Below are 22,843 nucleotides of genomic sequence, written 5' to 3'. Positions count from 1 at the left end.
CATTAAAAAAACAATGCTTTGAAGGTTTCTATAGAATATACTGTACATTAAAATGTATATTTATAAATAATATAAATAAATATAAATAGGTAAAAAAAAATATTAATAAATACATACATATATTGTATCTATGGATAGATTTTAGATTTTGTGTCTATGGATAGTTAGATAAACTCTCTGCAGGGCAAGGCATATGGGAGAGTTATTGTTTAATCTAATAATAATCAAATAATTATAACCACCAAAACAACAACAACAACAACTTCAATGGCAACATTAGTTAATCATTCCTTGGAGGATTTTAATTAACTTTAGACTCATTGTTTGTGTTATGACCAGGGGTTTATATAGAAGCTAATCACAGCGTAGTTTATTTACTAGTAAGCAAAAATGAAGGAAAAGCCATGCTACACATATGTAGCCAATTACTAAACAACATTTAAACCAATCGTGCAAAATTCAGTTTGTTTCATTCATTTTTGAAGATCAAAATATTAACATTTCAATTCTTGCCAAAAGTTTTCTTTTATTATTTGTTATGGGAGCTGACCTATGGAAGGTAAGTTTGATATATTGATTATTTTGTTAAAATGTTTGTGTTTATGAAAAATATTATTTTGAACTAAAAAAAAAATGGTTTAAAAAAAAAAATGACATCTAAAATAGATTTTGTGCTAGGTAAATATAAAATCACAGTTTTTTTTATTTTCCTTTCATTTCTTTTCTTTTCTTTTATTTTCATGCAATTGAAAAAAAATAATAAAAGTCATGCAATGCAAAAACATAAAACAAAAGATAAAACAAGAAACTAGGTGAACCCAAAATAATGTTGACAGTGTAGGGCAGAAAATGTAAAGCATGAGACAATTTTGATTAAAAAAGAACAATTCTCTTCTTGTTACATATATTGCAAACTTTTTAAGAAACTGTAATAAATGGCATATTTTGTTAAATGTATTATATTATACTATACTTAACCCCTTGGTGACTGAGGATAAAACAAGTTTGGAATTTTGACACATTTATCACATCTACTTAGTGTATCCAAGTGGATTACACCTTGGTTTTTTTACAGGACAAATGGTAAAATATAAAATCAGAAATAGTGTCGCGCTCCACTACCAATTGCAAAAAATGTGAATAAATAAATATTAAATAAATAATAGTTCAGCATCAAAAGAATATATATCAATCTCACTGCAATTATATTACTGCTGCAAACATGTCCTTATTAAGTCTGTGACTTTGACACTTCTAGTGCTGTGATAGGAGATAATAACCGTGCAGTCCACCAATCATAACAAATATTATGCACCTTCCCCGGTTGTGCTCTCACCTGGTGTATATGACCAGACCATCTAGTGAAGTCAGAAAAGCTTGTGTCCCTTTAATTGTACTTAGTGGTAAATGGATAGGATTATCCCTATTTACCTGGGATGGATGGATGGATGGATGGATGGATGGAGTGTTCTCTCTTCCCAGCAGAGGGTCTCCTTGCTTCCTTATGGATTTTTCTCCATAGGTGTAATGGCCATGAAATGTAATAAAAGAGTATAGTGCCTTATCCTCTTTAAAATGTAATGTATTAAATAAAGTAGTGCACTCACATGTATGACAAGTTAAAATCACTTTAAAATGTGGAAATTTGACTCCACAGTAAAGTTTTCCAATATTGCTGAATACTTGATGTATGTTGCTTTAAGCGTCGTGACATCACACATTCAAAATTTTAAAGAGGATAAAGCACTATATTCTTTTAATACATTTCATGGCCATTACACCCATGGAGAAAAATCTCTAAGGAAGCAAGGAGACCCCCTAGTGGGAAGAGAGAACACTCCATCCATCCATCCATTGTGGGAACTCGCTTCAACGTGGTAGAGCTTTGAAACGCAAACAGCTACTCGCTTTCTTTTTCAGGGCCTTTTTAGCCCACTTTTATTTAAATGAAAGTTCAAACATAATGCTTCCCACGCAGGGGTATCCACCAACAAAACAAAGATTCAGCCTCCTGGCTTACACACAGTTCAATGTCTGTCTCCTGCAGACTCTTCCCAAATTATATGGCACTTGCACACCGCTGGCCTCTAGCACACAGCTAGTCTCTAGCAGCCCCTTGCTGCTTTTGGCTTCCACCTCTCCTAGGTGAAGCCCACCTGACTCCTAGCTGCCGGGGTGGAGCCCTGCTGACTCCTAGCTGCCGGGGTGGAGCCCAGAACCCTGGTCCTGACTCTATGAAGAGGCCTGCACACACCTGTGCCATCAGTCTCCTGGCCATTCCCAAAACCTGGTCCCAGGATTGGAGATTTCATCCCTCCCAGATCTCTTTGAAATCTCCAGGCTCCAGATCCCAACATGGACCTTACAAACAAAGGAGGAAAGTGAAAAGCCACTTTCCTCCGTATCAAACACTTATCCTGGAGCCCCTCAACCTGCCTAGTTGAGAATCCTGGGTGACAGATCGTCACACTGTCACACCATCCATCCCAGGTAAATAGGGATAATCCTATCCATTTATCACTAAGTACAATTAAAGGGACACAAGCTTTTTAGGACCTCATTAAACGGTTTGGTCATATACACCAGGTGAGAGCACAACCGGGGAAGGTGCATAATATTTTTTATGATTGGTGGACTGCACGGTTATTATCTCGTATCACAGCTAGAGATGAGCGAATCGAACATGGCGAAGTGGAATTTGTTTCGAAGATTGGGAAATATTCGATTTGCGACGAATCCGAAGATTAGAAAACTTCGGACGCGCGAATCGAAATTTCCCAAAAATGGCGGCGACATGTGTGGCGACGGAGCGGGGATCTCTGGGAAGGCGCACAGACAAGGCGCGCTGACCCATAATGCATTCATTCATGACATGTGATCACATTAGCCAATCAGCAGCCAGCCAGCCAGCACTGTGTAATGGTGGAGCTATAAATCGCGGCCATTTTAGAATTCTCCATTAGCCTCCAGTCATTCAAGAGAGACAGACCTGTCTGTATTGAGGGACAGAGTTAGGGCCACAGAGACTTTAGGGCCACAGAATCGATACTCAGGGACACAGAACCGTTACTTAGGGACACAGAACCGTTACTTAGGGACACAGAACCGTTACTTAGGGACACAGAACCGTTACTTAGGGACACACAATCGTTACTCAGGGACACACAGTCGTTACTCAGGGACAGACACAGAATTGTTACTCAGGGACACAGAATTGTTACTCAGGGACACAGAATTGTTACTGAGGGACACAGAATCGTTACTGAGGGACACAGAATTGTTACTCAGGGACAGACACCAAATTGTTACTCAGGGACACAGAATTGTTACTCAGGGACACAGAATTGTTACTCAGGGACAGACACAGAATTGTTACTCAGGGACACAGAATTGTTACTCAGGGACACAGAATTGTTACTGAGGGACACAGAATCGTTACTGAGGGACACAGAATTGTTACTCAGGGACAGACACAGAATTGTTACTCAGGGACACAGAATTGTTACTGAGGGACACAGAATCGTTACTGAGGGACACAGAATTGTTACTCAGGGACAGACACAGAATTGTTACTCAGGGACACAGAATTGTTACTCAGGGACACAGAATTGTTACTCAGGGACACAGAATTGTTACTGAGGGACAAAGAATCGTTACTGAGGGACACAGAATTGTTACTCAGGGACACAGAATTGTTACTCAGGGACACAGAATTGTTACTCAGGGACAGACACAGAATTGTTACTCAGGGACACAGAATTGTTACTCAGGGACACAGAATTGTTACTCAGGGACAGACACAGAATTGTTACTCAGGGACACAGAATTGTTACTGAGGGACACAGAATTGTTACTCATTGTTACTCAGGGACACATAATTGTTACTCAGGGACACAGAATTGTTACTCAGGGACACAGAATTGTTACTGAGGGACACAGAATCGTTACTGAGGGACACAGAATTGTTACTCAGGGACAGACACAGAATTGTTACTCAGGGACACAGAATTGTTACTCAGGGACACAGAATTGTTAATCAGGGACAGACACAGAATTGTTACTCAGGGACACAGAATTGTTACTCAGGGACACAGAATCGTTACTGAGGGACACAGAATTGTTACTCAGCGACACAGAATTGTTACTCAGGGACAGACACAGAATTGTTACTCAGGGACACAGAATTGTTACTGAGGGACACAGAATCGTTACTGAGGGACACAGAATTGTTACTCAGGGACAGACACAGAATTGTTACTCAGGGACACAGAATTGTTAATCAGGGACACAGAATTGTTACTGAGGGACACAAAATTGTTACTCATTGTTACTCAGGGACACATAATTGTTACTCAGGGACACAGAATTGTTACTCAGGGACAGACACAGAATTGTTACTCAGGGACACAGAATTGTTACTCAGGGGCACAGAATTGTTACTCAGGGACAGACACAGAATTGTTACTCAGGGACACAGAATTGTTACTGGGGGACACAGAATCGTTACTGAGGGACACAGAATTGTTACTCAGGGACAGACACAGAATTGTTACTCAGGGACACAGAATTGTTACTCAGGGACAGACACAGAATTGTTACTCAGGGACACAGAATTGTTACTGAGGGACACAGAATCGTTACTGAGGGACACAGAATTGTTACTCAGGGACAGACACAGAATTGTTACTCAGGGACACAGAATTGTTACTCAGGGACACAGAATTGTTACTGAGGGACACAGAATTGTTACTCATTGTTACTCAGGGACACATAATTGTTACTCAGGGACACAGAATTGTTACTGAGGGACACAGAATTGTTACTGAGGGACACAGAATTGTTACTCATTGTTACTCAGGGACACATAATTGTTACTCAGGGACACAGAATTGTTACTCAGGTACACAGAATTGTTACTCAGGGACAGACACAGAATTGTTACTGAGGGACACAGAATTGTTACTCAGGGACAGACACAGAATTGTTACTGAGGGACACAGAATTGTTACTGAGGGACACAGAATCATTACTGAGGGACACAGAATTGTTACTCAGGGACACAGAATTGTTACTCAGGGACACAGAATTGTTACTCAGGGACACATAATTGTTACTCAGGGACAGACACAGAATTGTTACTCAGGGACACAGAATCGTTACTGAGGGACACAGAATCGTTACTGAGGGACACAGAATTGTTACTCAGGTACACAGAATTGTTACTCAGGGACACAGAATTGTTACTCAGGGACAGACACAGAATTGTTACTCAGGGACACAGAATTGTTACTGAGGGACACAGAATCGTTACTCAGGGACACAGAATTGTTACTCAGGGACAGACACAGAATTGTTACTCAGGGACACAGAATTGTTACTCATTGACACAGAATTGTTACTGAGGGACACATAATTGTTACTCATTGTTACTCAGGGACACAGAATTGTTACTCAGTGACACAGAATTGTTACTGAGGGACACATAATTGTTACTCATTGTTACTCAGGGACACAGAATTGTTACTCGGGGACACAGAATTGTTACTCAGGGACACAGAATTGTTACTCAGGGACAGACACAGAATTGTTACTCAGGGACACAGAATTGTTACTCAGGGACAGACACAGAATTGTTACTCAGGGACACATAATTATTACTGAGGGACACAGAATCATTACTGAGGGACACAAAATTGTTACTCAGGGACACAGAATTGTTACTCAGGGACACAGAATTGTTACTCAGGGACACAGAATTGTTACTGAGGGATACAGAATTGTTACTGAGGGACACAGAATTGTTACTCAGGGACAGACACAAAATTGTTACTCAGGGACACAGAATTGTTACTCAGGGACACAGAATTGTTACTGAGGGACACAGAATTGTTACTCATTGTTACTCAGGGACACAGAATTGTTACTCAGGGACACACAATTTTTACTGAGGGACACATAATTGTTACTCATTGTTACTCAGGGACACAGAATTGTTACTCAGAAACACAGAATTGTTACTCAGGGACACAGAATTGTTACTCAGGGACACAGAATTGTTACTCAGGGACAGACACAGAATTGTTACTCAGGGACACAGAATTGTTACTGAGGGACACATAATTGTTACTCAGGGACACAGAATTGTTACTCAGGGACACAGAATTGTTACTGAGGGACACAGAATCGTTACGTTATTTTTTGGGTGCTTATAGAATTAAAGAGTATGTCAGACAACACGCAGAGGAGTGGCAGAGGAGGCAATGTTTTAGGAGCGAGCAGACGTGGCAGCAGAGGAAGGGGTCGAGGCAGCACTAGTCGCAGCCAGAGGCCAGTGCTCCCGGTGTCATCCAGCGGTCGTGTCTCCACCGACAACCCTGCCGTCATCGATTGGTTGGAACACTCGTCTTCCTCTTCCCAGGTCACCTCTGACACCTACAGCCAACGGTCGGTGTGTACGTCAGACACAACCGTTAGTTGGCATGGCCCGGGAGCAAGCCCACTGAAATCACGTGTCCTCTACCTGCCCCTGTCCTTTGGTGTTCCCTCACCAAGCGAAGTATCACATGCTGTGGGCTCAGCCCCACTGTACAGTGAGGAAGAGCTAACAGAGGGCGGTCAGGAACGGGGGGAGACATCCGCCTCTTCAGCAGCCAGGCGAAGAAGTACTGGCGAGGAGAGTGGCTCGGTAGCCGGTCTAGAGACAGGTCTGTCTCCTGACCCACACGCAGCCGAGGGGGCTAGTAGTGAGGCGGAGACCCTAATTGATGATGATGAGGCTGATCGCACTTGGCAGCCTCGTCGTCATCAGGCTATTGCTTCCGCATCATCAGGAGAAGAGGGTGGCAGCTTGGCAGCGAGCAAAACAGTCGGTGGGTTGCCCAGGAGGCAGCAGGTTCGCAGCAGTGTCAGTGGAGGCAAACGGCCACGGAGTAGAGCACCAGCTCCACTGCAGCCTACCACCACGGCCAGTAGTGGTGCCGGTGTGCACGGAGGAAGTAGCAGTCAGCCAGTGAGGAGTAGCGGGGGCAAAGTTTCCTACTCGGCGGTGTGGCAATTTTTCGTCAAGCCGCCCGAGGAAGTAAACGTAGCCGTATGTCGACTATGTGGCCAGAAAGTCAAGCGTGGCCAGGGGGCCCATGTTGGGACTACAGCGTTGCGTCAGCATATGCAGCGTCGCCATTTGGTGGCCTGGGAAAACCGTGATAAAGATACGGCGGTTCTGCCTGCCCCAGCTCCCGCTCCATCACCCGCTCCGTTACTTGCTCCGTCACCCGACGTCAATCGCCCTCTATCAGCCAGTCAAGGCTCCAACACCTCTGCTGAGGGGAGTTGTCGCTCGTTGGCATCTTCCGCTCGTTCAGATGCTCCTTCTCCTGCTACTCCTCTTCACGGATTCCGTCAGCAGTCTTTCTTGGAATCCGTTTCCAAGAGACAACAGTTTGCGAGCACGCACCCGACGGTGCAGAAGCTGAACGTCCTCCTGTCCAAGTTGCTGGTGCTGCAGTCCCTCCCTTTCCAAGTGGTGGACTCAGCACCTTTCCGAGAAATGATGGCTTGTGCCGCGCCGCGGTGGAGAGTGCCAAGCCGGCATTTCTTCACTAAAAAGGCAGTGCCAGCCCTGCATTCACATGTAGAAGAGATGGTGGGCCAGTCTTTGAGCATGTCGGTCTCTGCCAAAGTGCACGGCAGCGCCGACGTGTGGAGCTGTAACTACGGTCAGGGACAGTACATGTTATTTACGGCCCACTGGGTGAACGTGGTGCCGGCACAGCCGCACCAGCAACTTGGACAGGTCACGCCGCTTTTGCCTCCACGTTTGCACGTCCTTGGTCCAGCAAAGATGTCCGCCTCTACCACCTCTTCTTCCGCCGTGTCCTCAGCCGCCACCCCCGTGCCAAGTCCCATTACCCGACCGGCATATCACATGTGCAGGGCGCAACGGTGTCACGCTGTGCTGCACCTGGTATGCCTTGGCGAACGTAGTCACACAGGGGAGGAACTTCTGAGTGTAATGAACAGAGAAATCGACAGGTGGCTGTCTCCGCGCAAACTGAAAATCGGAACCATGTTGACCGACAACGGAAAGAACATGGTGTCTGCTCTGCGTCAAGGAAGGTTGTGCCATGCGCCATGCATGGCTCACGTGTTCAATCTGGTTGTCAAGCGGTTCCTAAAATCCACCATCCCACTGCAAGACATCCTTAAAATGTCACGTAAACTTTGCATGCATTTCAGCCATTCCTACACCGCAAAGCACACCCTCCTTGAGCTGCAGCGGCAGAACGGAATTCCACAGCATCGCCTGATCTGCGACGTTGCAACAAGGTGGAATTCAACCCTACACATGTTAGACCGCCTTTACGAACAGCGAAAGGCCATCACCGATTTCCTGATGTTACAAGCGGATAAAGGTACTCCCCTGTGTAACTTCGATGTCAGCCATTGGAAGCTCATGCGTGACACCTGCCGCTTGCTCAGGCCCTTTGAGGAGGCCACGCTATTCGTGAGTCGGCAGGACTATGGGATAAACGACGTCATTCCTCTGTTGCACGTCCTGGAACAAATACTGTTAACAATGGCTGGTCAGGGTGCGGTAGACGTGGCGCACAGATCTCAACGCCACATGACTCCTGTGGGGGCAGGACAAGAAGAAGAGGAGGAGGTAGAGGAGGACATTGGTGCTCAGGAATTATTGAGTGAAATGGGTGGTTTTTCCACTCAGCGGACAGGAGTGGAGGAGCAGGAGCATCTGGTAGAGGAGGAGGAGGAGACAGAGGACCCAAACGCACCGTGGCAGTATGCTGTGGAGATGGAGGCAGGGAGTCCCTTGCATTCCTTGGCAAAAATGGTCCATAGCATGCTCGGTTGCTTGCTTAGCGACAGCCGAATAATAACCATCAGACAGAGGGATGACTTTTGGCTGTCCACCTTGTTGGACCCTCGCTACCGTTCAAAAATGGTGGCCTTTTTCACACCTGCTGAGAGGGAGGCCAAAATAACGTACTATAAAAACCACCTATGTAGTCAGTTGGTCTCTGCCTTTCTGTGCCAACGTCCATCCTCAGACACTGTGGGCCCTGTGCGCTCGCGTTCCGCTGCCATGGCAGCAGGGGAGGGGTGGGGTGGTAGGAGCAGTGCCAGCTCCACCAGCAGCGGCTGCCTCAGTCTGCAGTCGATGATGAGTAGCTTTCTTCACCAGCGCAGTGAGGAAACTACTAACCAGCCGCAGCAGCAGCAGCATCAGGTGGACCTGGAGCAGGACCTCAAACAACAGGCTTGGGCCTACTTGGACAGCACCCTGCCAGCCGAGGTAGACAATCCCCTTGACTACTGGGCAATGAAACTTGACCTTTGGCCCCAACTAGCTGAATTTGCCCTTGAAAGGCTGTCATGCCCGGCCAGTAGCGTGGCATCGGAGCGCGTGTTTAGTGCGGCAGGAGGTATTGTAACTCCGCGGAGGACACGACTGTCCACCCAAAGTGTGGAGAGACTCACGTTTGTGAAAATGAATCAGGCGTGGATTAGTCTGGATTTCAAACCACCAGTTCCTGACACAACTGACTAAATCCGCCATGAATCATGCCCCAAACATGTGCCACTTTCAGGTCTCCTCACACTGCTGGTGGGTTCCATTTTGTCATAGGGTGCTGGCAGATTACGGGCCTCCCATTGCTGCTGCCAGGCCCGTAATCTGCCATGGGCCCCTGTACCGCCTCCTCATGCTGCTGCCAGGTCCACAGTGTGTCATGGGTCCCTGTACGGCCTCCCATTGCTGCTGTCTCCATCGCCACACTCTGCCATGTGCCACTTTCAGGTCTCCTCACACTGCTGGTGGGTTCCATTTTGTCATAGGGTGCTGGCAGATTACGGGCCTCCCATTGCTGCTGCCAGGCCCGTAATCTGCCATGGGCCCCTGTACCGCCTCCTCATGCTGCTGCCAGGTCCACAGTGTGTCATGGGTCCCTGTACGGCCTCCCATTGCTGCTGTCTCCATCGCCACACTCTGCCATGTGCCACTTTCAGGTCTCCTCACACTGCTGGTGGGTTCCATTTTGTCATAGGGTGCTGTATGGCCTCCCATTGCTGCTACCAGGCCCGTAATCTGCCATGGGCCCCCGTACCGACTCCTCATGCTGCTGCCAGGCCCGTAATCTGTCATGGGCCCCTGTACCGCCTCCTCATGCTGCTGCCAGGTCCACAGTGTGTCATGGGTCCCTGTACGGCCTCCCATTGCTGCTGTCTCCATCGCCACACTCTGCCATGTGCCACTTTCAGGTCTCCTCACACTGCTGCTGGGTTCCATTTTGTCATAGGATGCTGGCAGATTACGGGCCTCACATTGCTGAGGCCAGGCCCCTAATCTGCCATGGGCCCCTGTACCGCCTCCTCATGCTGCTGCCAGGTCCACAGTGTGTCATGGGTCCCTGTACCGCCTCCCATTGCTGCTGTCTCCATCGCCACACTCTGCCATGTGCCACTTTCAGGTCTCCTCACACTGCTGGTGGGTTCCATTTTGTCATAGGGTGCTGTATGGCCTCCCATTGCTGCTGCCAGGCCCGTAATCTGCCATGGGCCCCCGTACCGACTCCTCATGCTGCTGCCAGGCCCATAATCTGTCATGGGCCCCTGTACCGCCTCCTCATGCTGCTGCCAGGTCCACAGTGTGTCATGGGTCCCTGTACGGCCTCCCATTGCTGCTGTCTCCATCGCCACACTCTGCCATGTGCCACTTTCAGGTCTCCTCACACTGCTGGTGGGTTCCATTTTGTCATAGGGTGCTGGCAGATTACGGGCCTCCCATTGCTGCTGCCAGGCCCATAATCTGCCATGGGCCCCTGTACCGCCTCCTCATGCTGCTGCCAGGTCCACAGTGTGTCATGGGTCCCTGTACGGCCTCCCATTGCTGCTGTCTCCATCGCCACACTCTGCCATGTGCCACTTTCAGCTCTCCTCACACTGCTGGTGGGTTCCATTTTGTCATAGGGTGCTGTATGGCCTCCCATTGCTGCTGCCTCCACCGCCACACTGTGGCTCCACACTCTGGTTTTGGCCCCGTGACTGCCCAAATGAGTGAAGTGTGCGGTGATTCTAAGATCGACGGCACTCATCTGCATGTCATACTGACTGACAGTATTATTTCTCTTCCCCAGCAGACTCCAAGGGCATTTAAATTAAAGGTACAGTGTTCTGCACTAATATAAAGGCTCTCTGAAGCCTAGAAACACCCTTTTATAAGTTAAATTCGCAGTGAATATATTCGACTCGAATCGATTTTTTTCCACGAATTCGCCGAATCAGCCGAATCGAATTTTTGAATAATTCGCTCATCTCTAATCACAGCTCTAGAAGTGTCAAAGTCACAGACCTAATAAGGACATGTTTGCAGTAGTAATATAATTGCAGTTATATTGATATATATTCTTTTGAAGCTGGACTATTATTTATTTAATATTTATTTATTCACATTTTTTGCAATTGGTAGTGGAGCGCGACACTATTTCTGATTTTATTCCTTATGACACAATGGTATGAGTATGTGTAGAGTGTAAGCGAACCACATTTTTTCACAGTTTTTACACACATTTTAAATTTTATTTTCACTATTGTATTGGTTTTCCACAATTTTAGTATCATTTATAGTATTTAATCATTTAAATATTTATCAGCACTTTGTATACACCATAGTAGCTCACAAGACCCCACACTTTAGTATTACATGGTAAAATATATCCCCTGATTTTTTTTAAATTGTAACAGCAGCCCACCAAGTGGTAGGCCACAAAACAGACAGAGAGGGGTCAGCGCATGCTGAAGCGCACAGTGCACAAAAGTCACCAACTGTCTGCAGAGTCAATAGATAAAGACTTGGCTTTGGGTTTAATATGGCTTTAACAAAAGCCTGGTGTCCAAATAAACACAGCACTACAACATTGTAAAACAATATTTTCCTATAACCCCAAAAATTCTTCAAATATAGTAACCACTTGCCCTCCTGAAGATTTACCCCCCTTAGTGACCAGGCCTCTTTTTGCTACTCAGCTACTACTTCAACTGATAATTGCGCAGTCATGCAATGCTGCCCCCAAACGAAATTTACGTCCTTTTTTTTCACTAAAATAAAGCTTTCTTTCGGTGGTATTTGATCACCTGTGCGCTTTTTATTTTTCACACTGTAAACAAAAAAAGACTGAAAATTTTGAAGAAAAACTATATTTTTTACTTTCGGATATAAAAAATATATAGTAAACTCAAAGTTAGTTACAAATATAGGCCAAAATGTATTCTGCTCCATGTTTTTGGTAAAAAAATCCCAATAAGTGTATATTGATTGCTTTGTGTGAAAGTTATAGCGTCTACAAACTATGGTATAGATACACCCTTTTTTTGCTGTACTGTACAGCGCAGCACTAGTTTAACTGACAACTGCGTGGTCATGCAATACGGTATATAAATGAAATTTATGTCCTTTTTTTCTCACAAATAGAGCTCTCTTTTGGTGGTATTTGATCACTTGTGTGCTTTTTATTTTTGGCGCTATAAACAAAAATGTTTGAAAAAATTTTTTTTTTAAAAAAAAACTATTATTTCTCATATCTCTCATAAAAAATATCCAAAAAAAATAAAATTTCATCATAAATGCAGGCCAAAATGTATCTTGCTACATGTTTTTGGTAAAAAAAAATCCCAAAAGGTGTATATTTATTGCTTTGTGTGAAAGTTTTATAGCGTCTGCAGACTATAGTATAGATAATGGAATTTACACAGCTTTTACTTTCTTACTGCCTATCACATTTGTTGAGGTGCTAAAATACCAGGACAGTACAAACACCCCTAAATGACCCCTTTTCAGAAAGTAGACACCCTAAGCTATCTGCTGAGAGGCATATTGAGTCCATGGAAGATTTGTTTTTTTTTCACGAGATTCCTAGAAAATGACAAAAACTTTTTTTTTTTTTACACAAAGTTGTCATTTAAATGATATATTTCTCGCACAAGCCATGGGTATATTTGGAATTACACCCCAAAATACATTCTGCTACCTCTACTGAGTATGAGGACACCACATGTGTGAGACTTTTTGGAAGCCTAGCCACATACAGGAGCCTGAAATCCAATGACCACTTTGAAAGCCTGAAGGTGTGTAACTTCCTCATTTCACTTCCTCACTACATAACACAGTTTTGAAGACCCTGAAATGCCAGGATAGCACCAACCCCCCCCCCCCCCCCCATGACCCCTTTTTGGAAAGTAGATACCTCAAGGAATTTAAAAAGAGGCATGATGAGTATTTTGCAGATCTAATGTTTTCTCACAAGGTTTTGAAATATAAAAAAAGAAAAAATATGTTTTTGTTTTTTTCCTTCATTTTTAACAACTTGTGGCAACAAACGAGATCTGCAAAATACTAACCATGGTTCTTATCAAATTCCGTGGGGTGTCTACTTTTCAAAAAAGTGGTCATTTGGGGGGGTTTGTTGCTATCCTGGCATTTCAGGGCCTCCAAATCTGTGATAGGTAGTCAGGAAGTGTAATGAGGAAATAAAACCCTTTTAAAAGCCTGAAGGTGCTTATTGGATTTTGGGGTCCTGTACTTGGTGTCAGAGCCTGGGTCTGAACATGGGCTTTCTGCGGTGAGTGGCAATGTTTCTTCTTGCTGAGCCACCTGGAATGCTGGACAGCTCCCTTGACCATTATTTGGATGATCCTACCTTGACCTTGTTTATCATGAACCTTGAACCCCTTGCCCCTCCCATGAACTTCCTGATATAACCATGTCTCTGCACTTCCTGTTTGCCAGATTATTGTGCTCTCCAGCCAGTATTTGTGCTCCTTATCGTCTGTTATTATCCATGTTTTTTTATCACTCGTTATTCACCCTTGGCTTGTTCTTGACTACGCTTCTGCATGATCCCAACCTGCCACTGTTCATTACCGACCTTGGCTTGTTTACTGACCACGCTTCCGTTTGATCCTTACCTGTTTATACGCTACTGGACCTCCGCTTGCTCACCTCCCTTTGGGGTGATCCTGAGAACTGCGACCTGGTGCTAACACGCAGCCAAATCCATCTCCACCATTAGGAGCTCTGGTGATCACCAGTTGGTACTTAGACTCCGCACCTCGGGTGATCCCACCATTCCACCACGGTGACCTGCCTGTGTACCTATGCTGCTGGTTTCAGGTAAGCCTTTCCACTGCTATAGTAACTGGTCTTTGAGCCTGACCCCTGATCGCGACACTTGGCTAGACTGCCAAAACGTCTCTCACATGTGGTACCCTCATACTCGGGAGAAGTAGCAGAATGTATTTTGGGGAGTAATTCCACATATACCCATGGCATGTGTGAGCAATAAATCATTTAAGCGGCAATTTTGTGCAAAAAAAAATTTTTTTTTGTTTGTCATTTTCCAAAAACTTGTGGTAAAAAAATGCATTCTTCTATTGATTCAACATGCCTCTCAGCAAATAGTTTGGGGTGTCTACTTTCCAAAAAAGGGTTGTTTTGGGGGGTGGGGGCATTTTATGCCCAGCATTAGAAGTTTATGCCACACATCACTCACTCTTCAAACCACCTGAAGACCAAGCCTTTTCTGACACTTTTTGTTCGCATGGAAAAAATCTGTATTTTTTGCTAGGAAATTAATTTAAATCCCAAACATTATATATTTTTTAAACCAAACACCCTAGTGAATAAAATGGTGGGTGCTGCAATTTTGTATCTCACATAATACTTGTGCAGCGATTTTTCAAACGCAATTTAAAAATTAAAAATTTTTTTTTTTACTTTTAATGCACAAAAAACACAAAATATTGGCCAAATATTTGGTAACATATAAAAGATGATGGTATGCCGAGTAAATGGATACCAAACATGACATGTTTTAAAACTGCGCATGCCCCGTGCAATGGCGACAAACTGCATATGTTTTTAATATCCATAGGCAACATTTTAAAATCCTTTACAAGCTACAATTTTAGATTTACAGAGGAGGTCTAGTGTTAGAATTACTGCCCTTGATCTGATGTTCGTGGCGATACCTCACATGCATGGTGCAACTGCTCTTTCCATACTGGCACAGGGTCAATGCTCACTAACGCAGGTGCACGCGTGCAAGGGGGGGGCGAGGGTACTTTCTTAAGTTATTTTGATTGTTTTAAATTATTTTTACACTGTCCCTTTCAATTTTTTTTGATCACTTTTAATGCTATCACAGGGAAAGTAAATATCCCCTATACCTTCAATGGGCTTTGTCATACATTCTTTTTTGAGAAATCTGGGGTCTATCAGACTCTGGATATCTCCTCTTCCCTTACATTATCTAATCAAACCAAGATCGGTGTGATCAGATGCATTCCAATTTACAAATGGTGCTGTTTATATCCAGCGAAACTGAAGTGATGAAATGCTCGTAGCTTCCGATTTCTTAGGCTATAGAGATGATTGGCACTATTCTGGTCTCCAATCAGCTCTATGGTCAGCTGGCAGAAACACCGGCTGCATTCTCAAGTTCTTACGATGGCACGGGACTGCCCGCGAAGGCTGTGGAAAGCAGCGAGGGGAGGGGGGGCATTGTCTCCCGCTGCTTGTAATTAGCCACTAGGATTGCTTTTGCATGAAAGCCAATCGCCAGCTGAAAAAAATGATACCAGGATAAAGCCTGCAGCTGTAGGCATCATCCTGGTATAACCAAAGTCCAGTGATGTACCAGTACTTCGCTGGTCCTTGTTGGGTATATATGATATGTTCTTCTTTTTTTTTTATTTATTTTTTTTTTTAGTATGCAGCCTGTGGGCTGAATGAAAAAAGAGAAGAAATTTCTGCCAGAAAAAGTGTGTGGAATCCACCATTAGAATATACCGCCCTTCATCCACCCATTTCTAATGTTGGGCAAACATGAAATGTTCTTTTTAAAAAAAGAAATGTGGGCACACATTAGGCAACACGGTGCCACATGCGCCAGTTCCAAGATGTCTAAATATTGGCATGCTTGAATAAAAATTGTCCACGTATAAGTGGTACCCCATATGGAAAAATGATGACACCAAGTCCCAAGCTATCTTGCCACTGCTCCCCATGTAGTCTGGGCATCCGGGGGGCTCCACGTGACTATCTTTTCCCTTGTAAATCCGAAACTTATAAGTATAGCCTGTTGCCCTCTCACAGGTCTTCTACATCTTGACCCCATATCTGGCACGCTTGCAGGGGAGAAATTGTTTCAATGCAAGGCGGCCAGAAAAATTAATGAGGGACTCATCAATGCAGATGTTTTGGTGGGGAGTATAAACATCTGCAAATTTTTGGTTAAGGTGATTTGCGAGGGGCTGAATTTTGTGGAGCCGGTCAAATTTAGGGTCACCCCGAGGACGACAGAGTGTAATGAATAAAATACATTATACTCTCATATCTATGCCTGGCCATGGCAGTAGAGAACATGAGCATATGATGAATTGGGTCTGTGGACCAATACAACCGCAATTCATTTTTTTTAGTAATGCCCATGTTGAGGGTTAGGTCCAAAAAAATTTCAATTCGGAAACCGTAATGAGTTTCCATGCGAATGGTCTGGCAAGGTTTGAATTTGGGTCGGCGGTGATAAATTGTTGTGCATATAAATTGCTTTGATCCACAATCAATGTATATAGATCTCCGTGAAAAAAGGCTCTAACAAATCAAAGGGAGTAATTTGCTATTTCCACCTGAATTCCAGGTTGGGCAGTGAATGGGGGAAGTATGAGTGCTGCAGAATTTGTGGGCTGCCAATCGGGATTTGCATATCCGGAAGGATACTAGGGGCTGTACGGACCTGTATTCAAATTCTTGGTGATTGCAGGACAATAATTGTGCTCGACACCACACCAGCTTGTATTGGACTTATGGGACTCGTGACATCACCAAGTGATACTGCAGTGCTGGTATTATTATTATACAGGATTTATATAGCGCCATCAGTTTGCTCAGCACTTTACAATATAAAACGGGAGACAATACAGCAGCAATACAGTTCAATACAAGAGGGTAAGGAGGGCCCTGATCCTTGGAGCTTACAATCTAGGAGGTATGTGAAAGACCAAGATGTACTAGGCTGCTGGTACTCGCCAGTTCACCAAAAGGTAGCGCGGCAATAATACTGGCACTCTGCTGCATATGAGAGTCATCAAAATTTACCGGAAAGTGCTAACAGAGATCAGGCCTGATTCTGCGAACACTGCGGTTTTGTGTGCAATGTATAAAGTGACAGGGACCTACTGACACTGCACTTGCTGGGGGAGAAGGGGGGGGGGTAAGCGTAGGGGCTAAATACAGGTGTTGGCAGGTGCCAGGGCTGATCCCGCTAACTCTGCGTTTTTGGGGGCATTATACTAATGTGAATGCCGGTATAGTGCTGATCTGATCAAAGATATTGATCTGTTCAGACACTGTACTAGCAATGGAGGTTTATTGTGTATGAGCATCTTTCTGGCAATCAAGGGGTTAAATGTGATGACTGGTGTACTGATGAGCAATCTGACGCTATCTGGGAGGGGCGTGAAAACCACGGGAGAGCAAATCACGTATATATATATATATATATATATATATATATATATGTGTGATTTTGTGCACCTGTGCCACCTTGTAGCGGTATTTATGCTATAGGGCGGTCAGGAAGCAGTTATATAAGCGGTTTGTGTTATGGCGCTGCATCACTTTAACTGACAATTGTGCGGTCATGTAACGCTACACCCAAATGAAATTTACAACCTTTTTTCCCCACGATTTGAGCTTTCCTTAGGTGATATTTGATCGCCTGTGCATTTTTTATTTTTTGCGCTATAAAAAAAACAATTTTGAGAAAAAAAAAATATTTTGAACTTTTTGCTATAAAACATGTCCAGTAAAAAAATGTAAAAATCAAATTTTGGCATAAATTTTGGCCAAAATGTATTCTGCAACATGTCTTTGCTAAAAAAAATCCCAATACATGTAAATTTATTGGTATTCGTGAAAGTGTTATAGTGTTTACAAATGGTAGTATTGATACTGGATTTTTTTTTGTATACTAATGATAGTGGTGATCAGCAACTTTTGGCTGGACTGCGGCGGACATTCTGACATTGGGGGGACTGACTTGGGGTCACTGACATCCCTAGTGACACCAATACAGTGATAATGGCAAAAAAACCCCACTAACACTGTACTAATGGCACTGGGGAGGAAGGGATTTCCATTGGGAGGCAATGAAAGGGTTAACTGTGTGAGGGGAGTGTTTTACTAGGGGGCGGGGGGTGTGTGCTTCTCTGTTACACACTGTTCCGGAAGGCTGTGCTCAGCGATCCTGGAACAGTGTGCTGAAAACTGACAGGGAGGAGAGCTCCATTGAAAACAATGCAGCCTTCCTCCCTGTCAGTGTTTGCCAGCAATCGCCAGGCTCCGGCGGGTAATCACCGGCCGGGACCCAGTGATTGACACCCACGATAGGTGCTGCAGGTAGTGCAGGGTGTGCGTACCCTACCCTGAAATGCAGGATCACGTTTATATACATGATCCTGCGCACAGGGGCCCCTTGTAGCAGTATATGTACTGCAGGCGGTCCACCAGTGATTAAAAGTAGAAAGATTCTAGAAGCAGTGGGCAGGGAGTGAGGATGAGCTGGTCTGCACTCTCAGAGGTACCTGACCAATCCTCAAGCAGGTGGCTTGGCATGATGTCAGGAAAGCCCTTAAAAGTGGCTGAGATGTAGGACGCTGGGAGGGGGCCCAGTGGGAAAGAGCCTACCCACAGGCAGGGTGCTGGAAATGAGGATCTCTCAGTATCATCATCCCCCAGAGCAAGGACCACCTGTAGAGCCAGAAATGGAGCTAGCCCAGTAGAAGGCCTGAAGGCAGCCACCTACCTAAATCTGCATGCAGGACTGAGACTGAGTGAGTAGTCCTACACCCCCTAGGCCAAACGGGAAAAAGAGCACTCTGGTGGGAAACCCAATTAGCTCCTTACCTGGGACTGTTTCATTTAAAGTGGCAGGCACTGGATTCCCTTGCCCAGGGATTTCCTCAGGCAACTGTATAAGAAGAGGATTATCTGGGGTCTGCGGAGGTACACCTGGAGAGGCTAGAGTGCTCACCAAGCAGAACTTCTACTGTGTAAAGACTTGCACATAATTGCTAAGGAGTTTGTCCTCAGTTGCAGTTCCACTGGGCATCCCGTACACCCCTTACCCCATCCATGTTCAGCACCCCTTAATAAAACATACAAAGCCAAGCTCAAGGACTGTTTACTGTCTCTGAATGCAAGTCTGTGGAAAACTGCGTGTTGCCTGGCTGTGCAAGACTACAGGGGGACCCAAATCTCTAGCGACTCCTAAGGGGGTAGTGCTACATATACTAATTCTGGAAAGGCTATTGTTTGAGCAATCAGATCAAGGGTCTTGAATTAAAATTCACGTAGGCCCAGTAAGTAACATTTTCTTCTGGCAGAGGTCTCATGTCTGCGCTATAACACATCACAGTCCCCCTTTACATCACAGCTCCCCCTGTACATCACAGCTTCCCCTGTACATCACAGCTCCCCCTGTACATCACAGCTCCCCCTGTACATCACAGCTCAGTGTCATTACCACCTCCTGGCTTCCATATAGTACAATGACGGGCGCAAGGTAGTTCTCTCGTTCTGGGAGGACGTCATATGATGTTCTCCCATTCTAATCGCACATGTGCGGCTCCGGGAGCGCATAGCGCAGCGATTGGCGGTGCGCTGTGTCCCTCGGGCACAGCGGATCACTAATCAATGGACAGAGTTGAAGATGTCAGCTCGGTCATGTGATCAGCTGTGTCCAATCACAGCTGATCACATGTAAACAGGGAAATGACAGTTATCGGCATTTCTCTTCTCACGCTGACAGCTCGAGAGGAGAGCCGGTAATCGGCATTCCTCAGAGGGGACATGTACACTGATCATCAGTGTGCCCTGATAATCTGTGTAGCCCCAGCAGTGCCACCTGTCAGTGTCCATCAGTGCCAGCTGTCAGTGCTCATCCATGCCACCTGCCAGTGCCCATCAGTGCCACATTTCTGTGCCTACCAGTGCACATCAATGCCACATATCAGTGCCCATCTGAGCTGCCTTCAGTGTCACCCATCAGTGCCGCCTATCAGTGTGCATCATTGCCACCTATCAATGCAGGTCAGTGCCACTTATCAGTGCTGCCAGTCAGTCCCACCTATCAGTGCCAGACAGTCCCACCTATCAGTGCCAGTCAGTGGCACCTATCAGTGCCAGTCAGTGGTGCCTATCAGTGCCATATATGAGTGCTGCCTTTCAGTGCCCATCAGTGCCACCTATCAGTGTCCATCAGTGTAGCCTATCAGTGCCCAGCACTGCAGCCTCATTAGCGCACATCAGTGAAGGAAAAAATCACTTATTTACAAAACTTTATAACAAAAACTAAGAAAAAATTTTTTTTTCAAAATTTTCAGTGGTTTTTGGTTTAAGAAAAAAATAAAAAACCACGAGGTGATTAAATACCACCAAAATAAAGCTCTATCTGTCACAAAAAAATGATACAAATTTCATATGGGTACAGTGTTGCATGACCGCGCAATTGTCATTCAAAATGTGACAGCGCTGAAAGCTGGAAATTGGCCTGGGCAGGAAGGGGGTATAAGTGCCCTGTAGGTTAGTGGTTAACCTATCCTTCCCCTCATAGCCTCCTTTACATTACAACCCTCGTTAACATCACAGTCCATTCTTTACATCAGTGACCACAATCTCCCATTACTTTTACATCACAGACCCCCTTCATATCACAGCCTCACCCCCTTTACAGTAGTACTACACAGTCCTCAGCTCCCCTCCACATCACAGATCCCCTTTACATTGGAGTCCGATACATATCACAAGGCCCCTTCATATCACAGTTTACCTTTTACATTGTATTCTCCTTCACATCACAGTGCCCCATTACTTTGCCGTACCCTTTATAACACAACACCCCTTTATAACACAGCACCCCTTTATAACACAGCACCCCTTTATAACACAACACCCCTTTATAACACAGCACCCCTTTATAACACAGCACCCCTTTATAACCCAACACCCCTTTATAACAGTGCCTCTCACATCAGAGTGCCCATTTATATTACAGTGCCCCTTTCAATGCAAGCCTCTCCAGCCTCACAGTTCTACCTTCAGCAGGGCAGAGGCAGTTATGTGCTTGGGATGTCCTCTCCTGGGTCTCCCACCGATCATCCTCACAGCAGGGCTGGGGGCGAGAGGTGCTGCAGATCTGGACGGAGGACAGGAGCTACACAACTCATTATATTAGCAATCAGGTGATTACCGCTTGTTAGTTTGAAAAGACTCTCCCTCTCCGTGCAGATCTGCAGCACCTCCCACCCCCTGCCTTACTGTTAGGATTAAATCAGTGGCCATTCGGGAGACCCGGAAGAGGACACCCAGCTATTAAGTGGCCCAGAAAGGACTGTCACTTGGTCTGGATCCAGACCACGGTCCGCCATTTATTGATCCTTGAATTAGATATTTTGTACCATTTGCTAGTTTTCACTAAGAGGCGCCTGCTGCATCTGCTGGTACCCAGCCCCTGAGCCCACACATCTATATTTTAGATTAAGATATCCATCCAGGAGGATTTAGCACTGTCCATACTGTAACTCTGGCAACCAATGTTGAAGCCCTAATGAAGGAGGATGCTTTGGCTCAAAACGTGTTTGTTATTGGTTTGTTACTGGTTATAGCGCTGATGCTATTTGAGCAATAAAATAATATAATGAATTAATTGTATTTATTTATATGATCTAGGTCAATGAAGATTCCTTGCAATCTGTTTCTTCCAATACAACTTGTATCCATGTGACAGAATTCATCTTTTACGGATTCCCGGGCCTCCAGAATTACAGTTTACTTTCTTGTGTATTTCTTTGTATCTACCTCTTCACCCTCTCTGGCAATGGCTTTATCTTCTTCTTGGTTATCTTTGACTGGCATCTCCATACCCCAATGTATTTTTTTGTCGGCAATTTGTCCTTTATAGACATGACTTTTGCTTCAGTAACCATCCCGAAGATGTTGGCCAAGTTCCTGATGAACCTGGATACCATTTCCTTCACCGCCTGCTTTGTACAGATGTATATTTTTCTGTCTTTGGGAGCAACAGAGTGTATTCTCCTGGCCGTAATGGCCTACGATCGCTACATAGCTATATGCTCACCCTTACACTACCAAACCATCATGACAAGACAACTTTACATAATACTGTCAATGGCAGCCTGGTGTGGAGGCTTTGCTGCTCCAATTGTAGTCACCTTTCTTGCCTTAAATGTACCTTATTGTGGTTCCAACATACTCCACAATTACTACTGTGATTATTCTCCGCTGCTCGGTTTGGCTGGTGTCGACAACTTCTTCTATAGAGAAGTTGGGTCCTTCAGTGGTGCCGTTGTCATTTTGTCAAGCTTTTCTGTAATTCTTATATCTTACACTAATATTATTTTAACAATTCTCAGGATCAGTTCCAAAGGAGGCCGGAAGAAAACCTTTTCTACCTGTGCCTCTCACTTTACAGTTGTCAGTATATATTTCTTGCCACTTATGTTTGTGTACATTCGTCCAACAGGCAAATCCTCATCTGAAGTGGATTCTTTGGTGTCCCTGGTATATTCAGTATTAACTCCTCTAATGAATCCCATAATATACAGCATGAGAAACAAAGACGTTAAAATTGCTTTCCAGAGGAAAATAGGCTTCATCTGTACCAGAAGTAGTTTGGCCACAGAATAGAACGCATGTGATTAATGAATAAAGCCATTTATTAACTTGGATGAATTAAATGGACATTCTATAACA

General features: G+C 44.9%; 1 protein-coding gene across 1 annotated transcript; it reads left to right on the top strand.

The window, feature by feature from the left end:
* The first annotated feature begins 401 nt into the window (after window positions 1-401).
* LOC149438457 (olfactory receptor 6N1-like) lies at window positions 402-22,843 on the top strand. Its single transcript, XM_089659897.1, has 2 exons — window positions 402-559; window positions 21,800-22,843. The coding sequence occupies exons 1-2, from the start codon at window positions 539-541 to the stop codon at window positions 22,775-22,777; spliced, it is 999 nt and encodes a 332-aa protein (XP_089516023.1). The 5' UTR covers window positions 402-538; the 3' UTR covers window positions 22,778-22,843.

This window comes from Staurois parvus, unplaced genomic scaffold, assembly GCF_062004578.1.
Source record: "Staurois parvus isolate SC_StPar_1 unplaced genomic scaffold, SC_StPar_1.0 ptg001192l, whole genome shotgun sequence".
Taxonomy (NCBI): Eukaryota; Metazoa; Chordata; class Amphibia; order Anura; family Ranidae; genus Staurois; species Staurois parvus.
The sequence above is the reverse complement of the archived record's forward strand: the minus strand, read 5'-3'. Positions and strand labels throughout refer to the sequence as shown.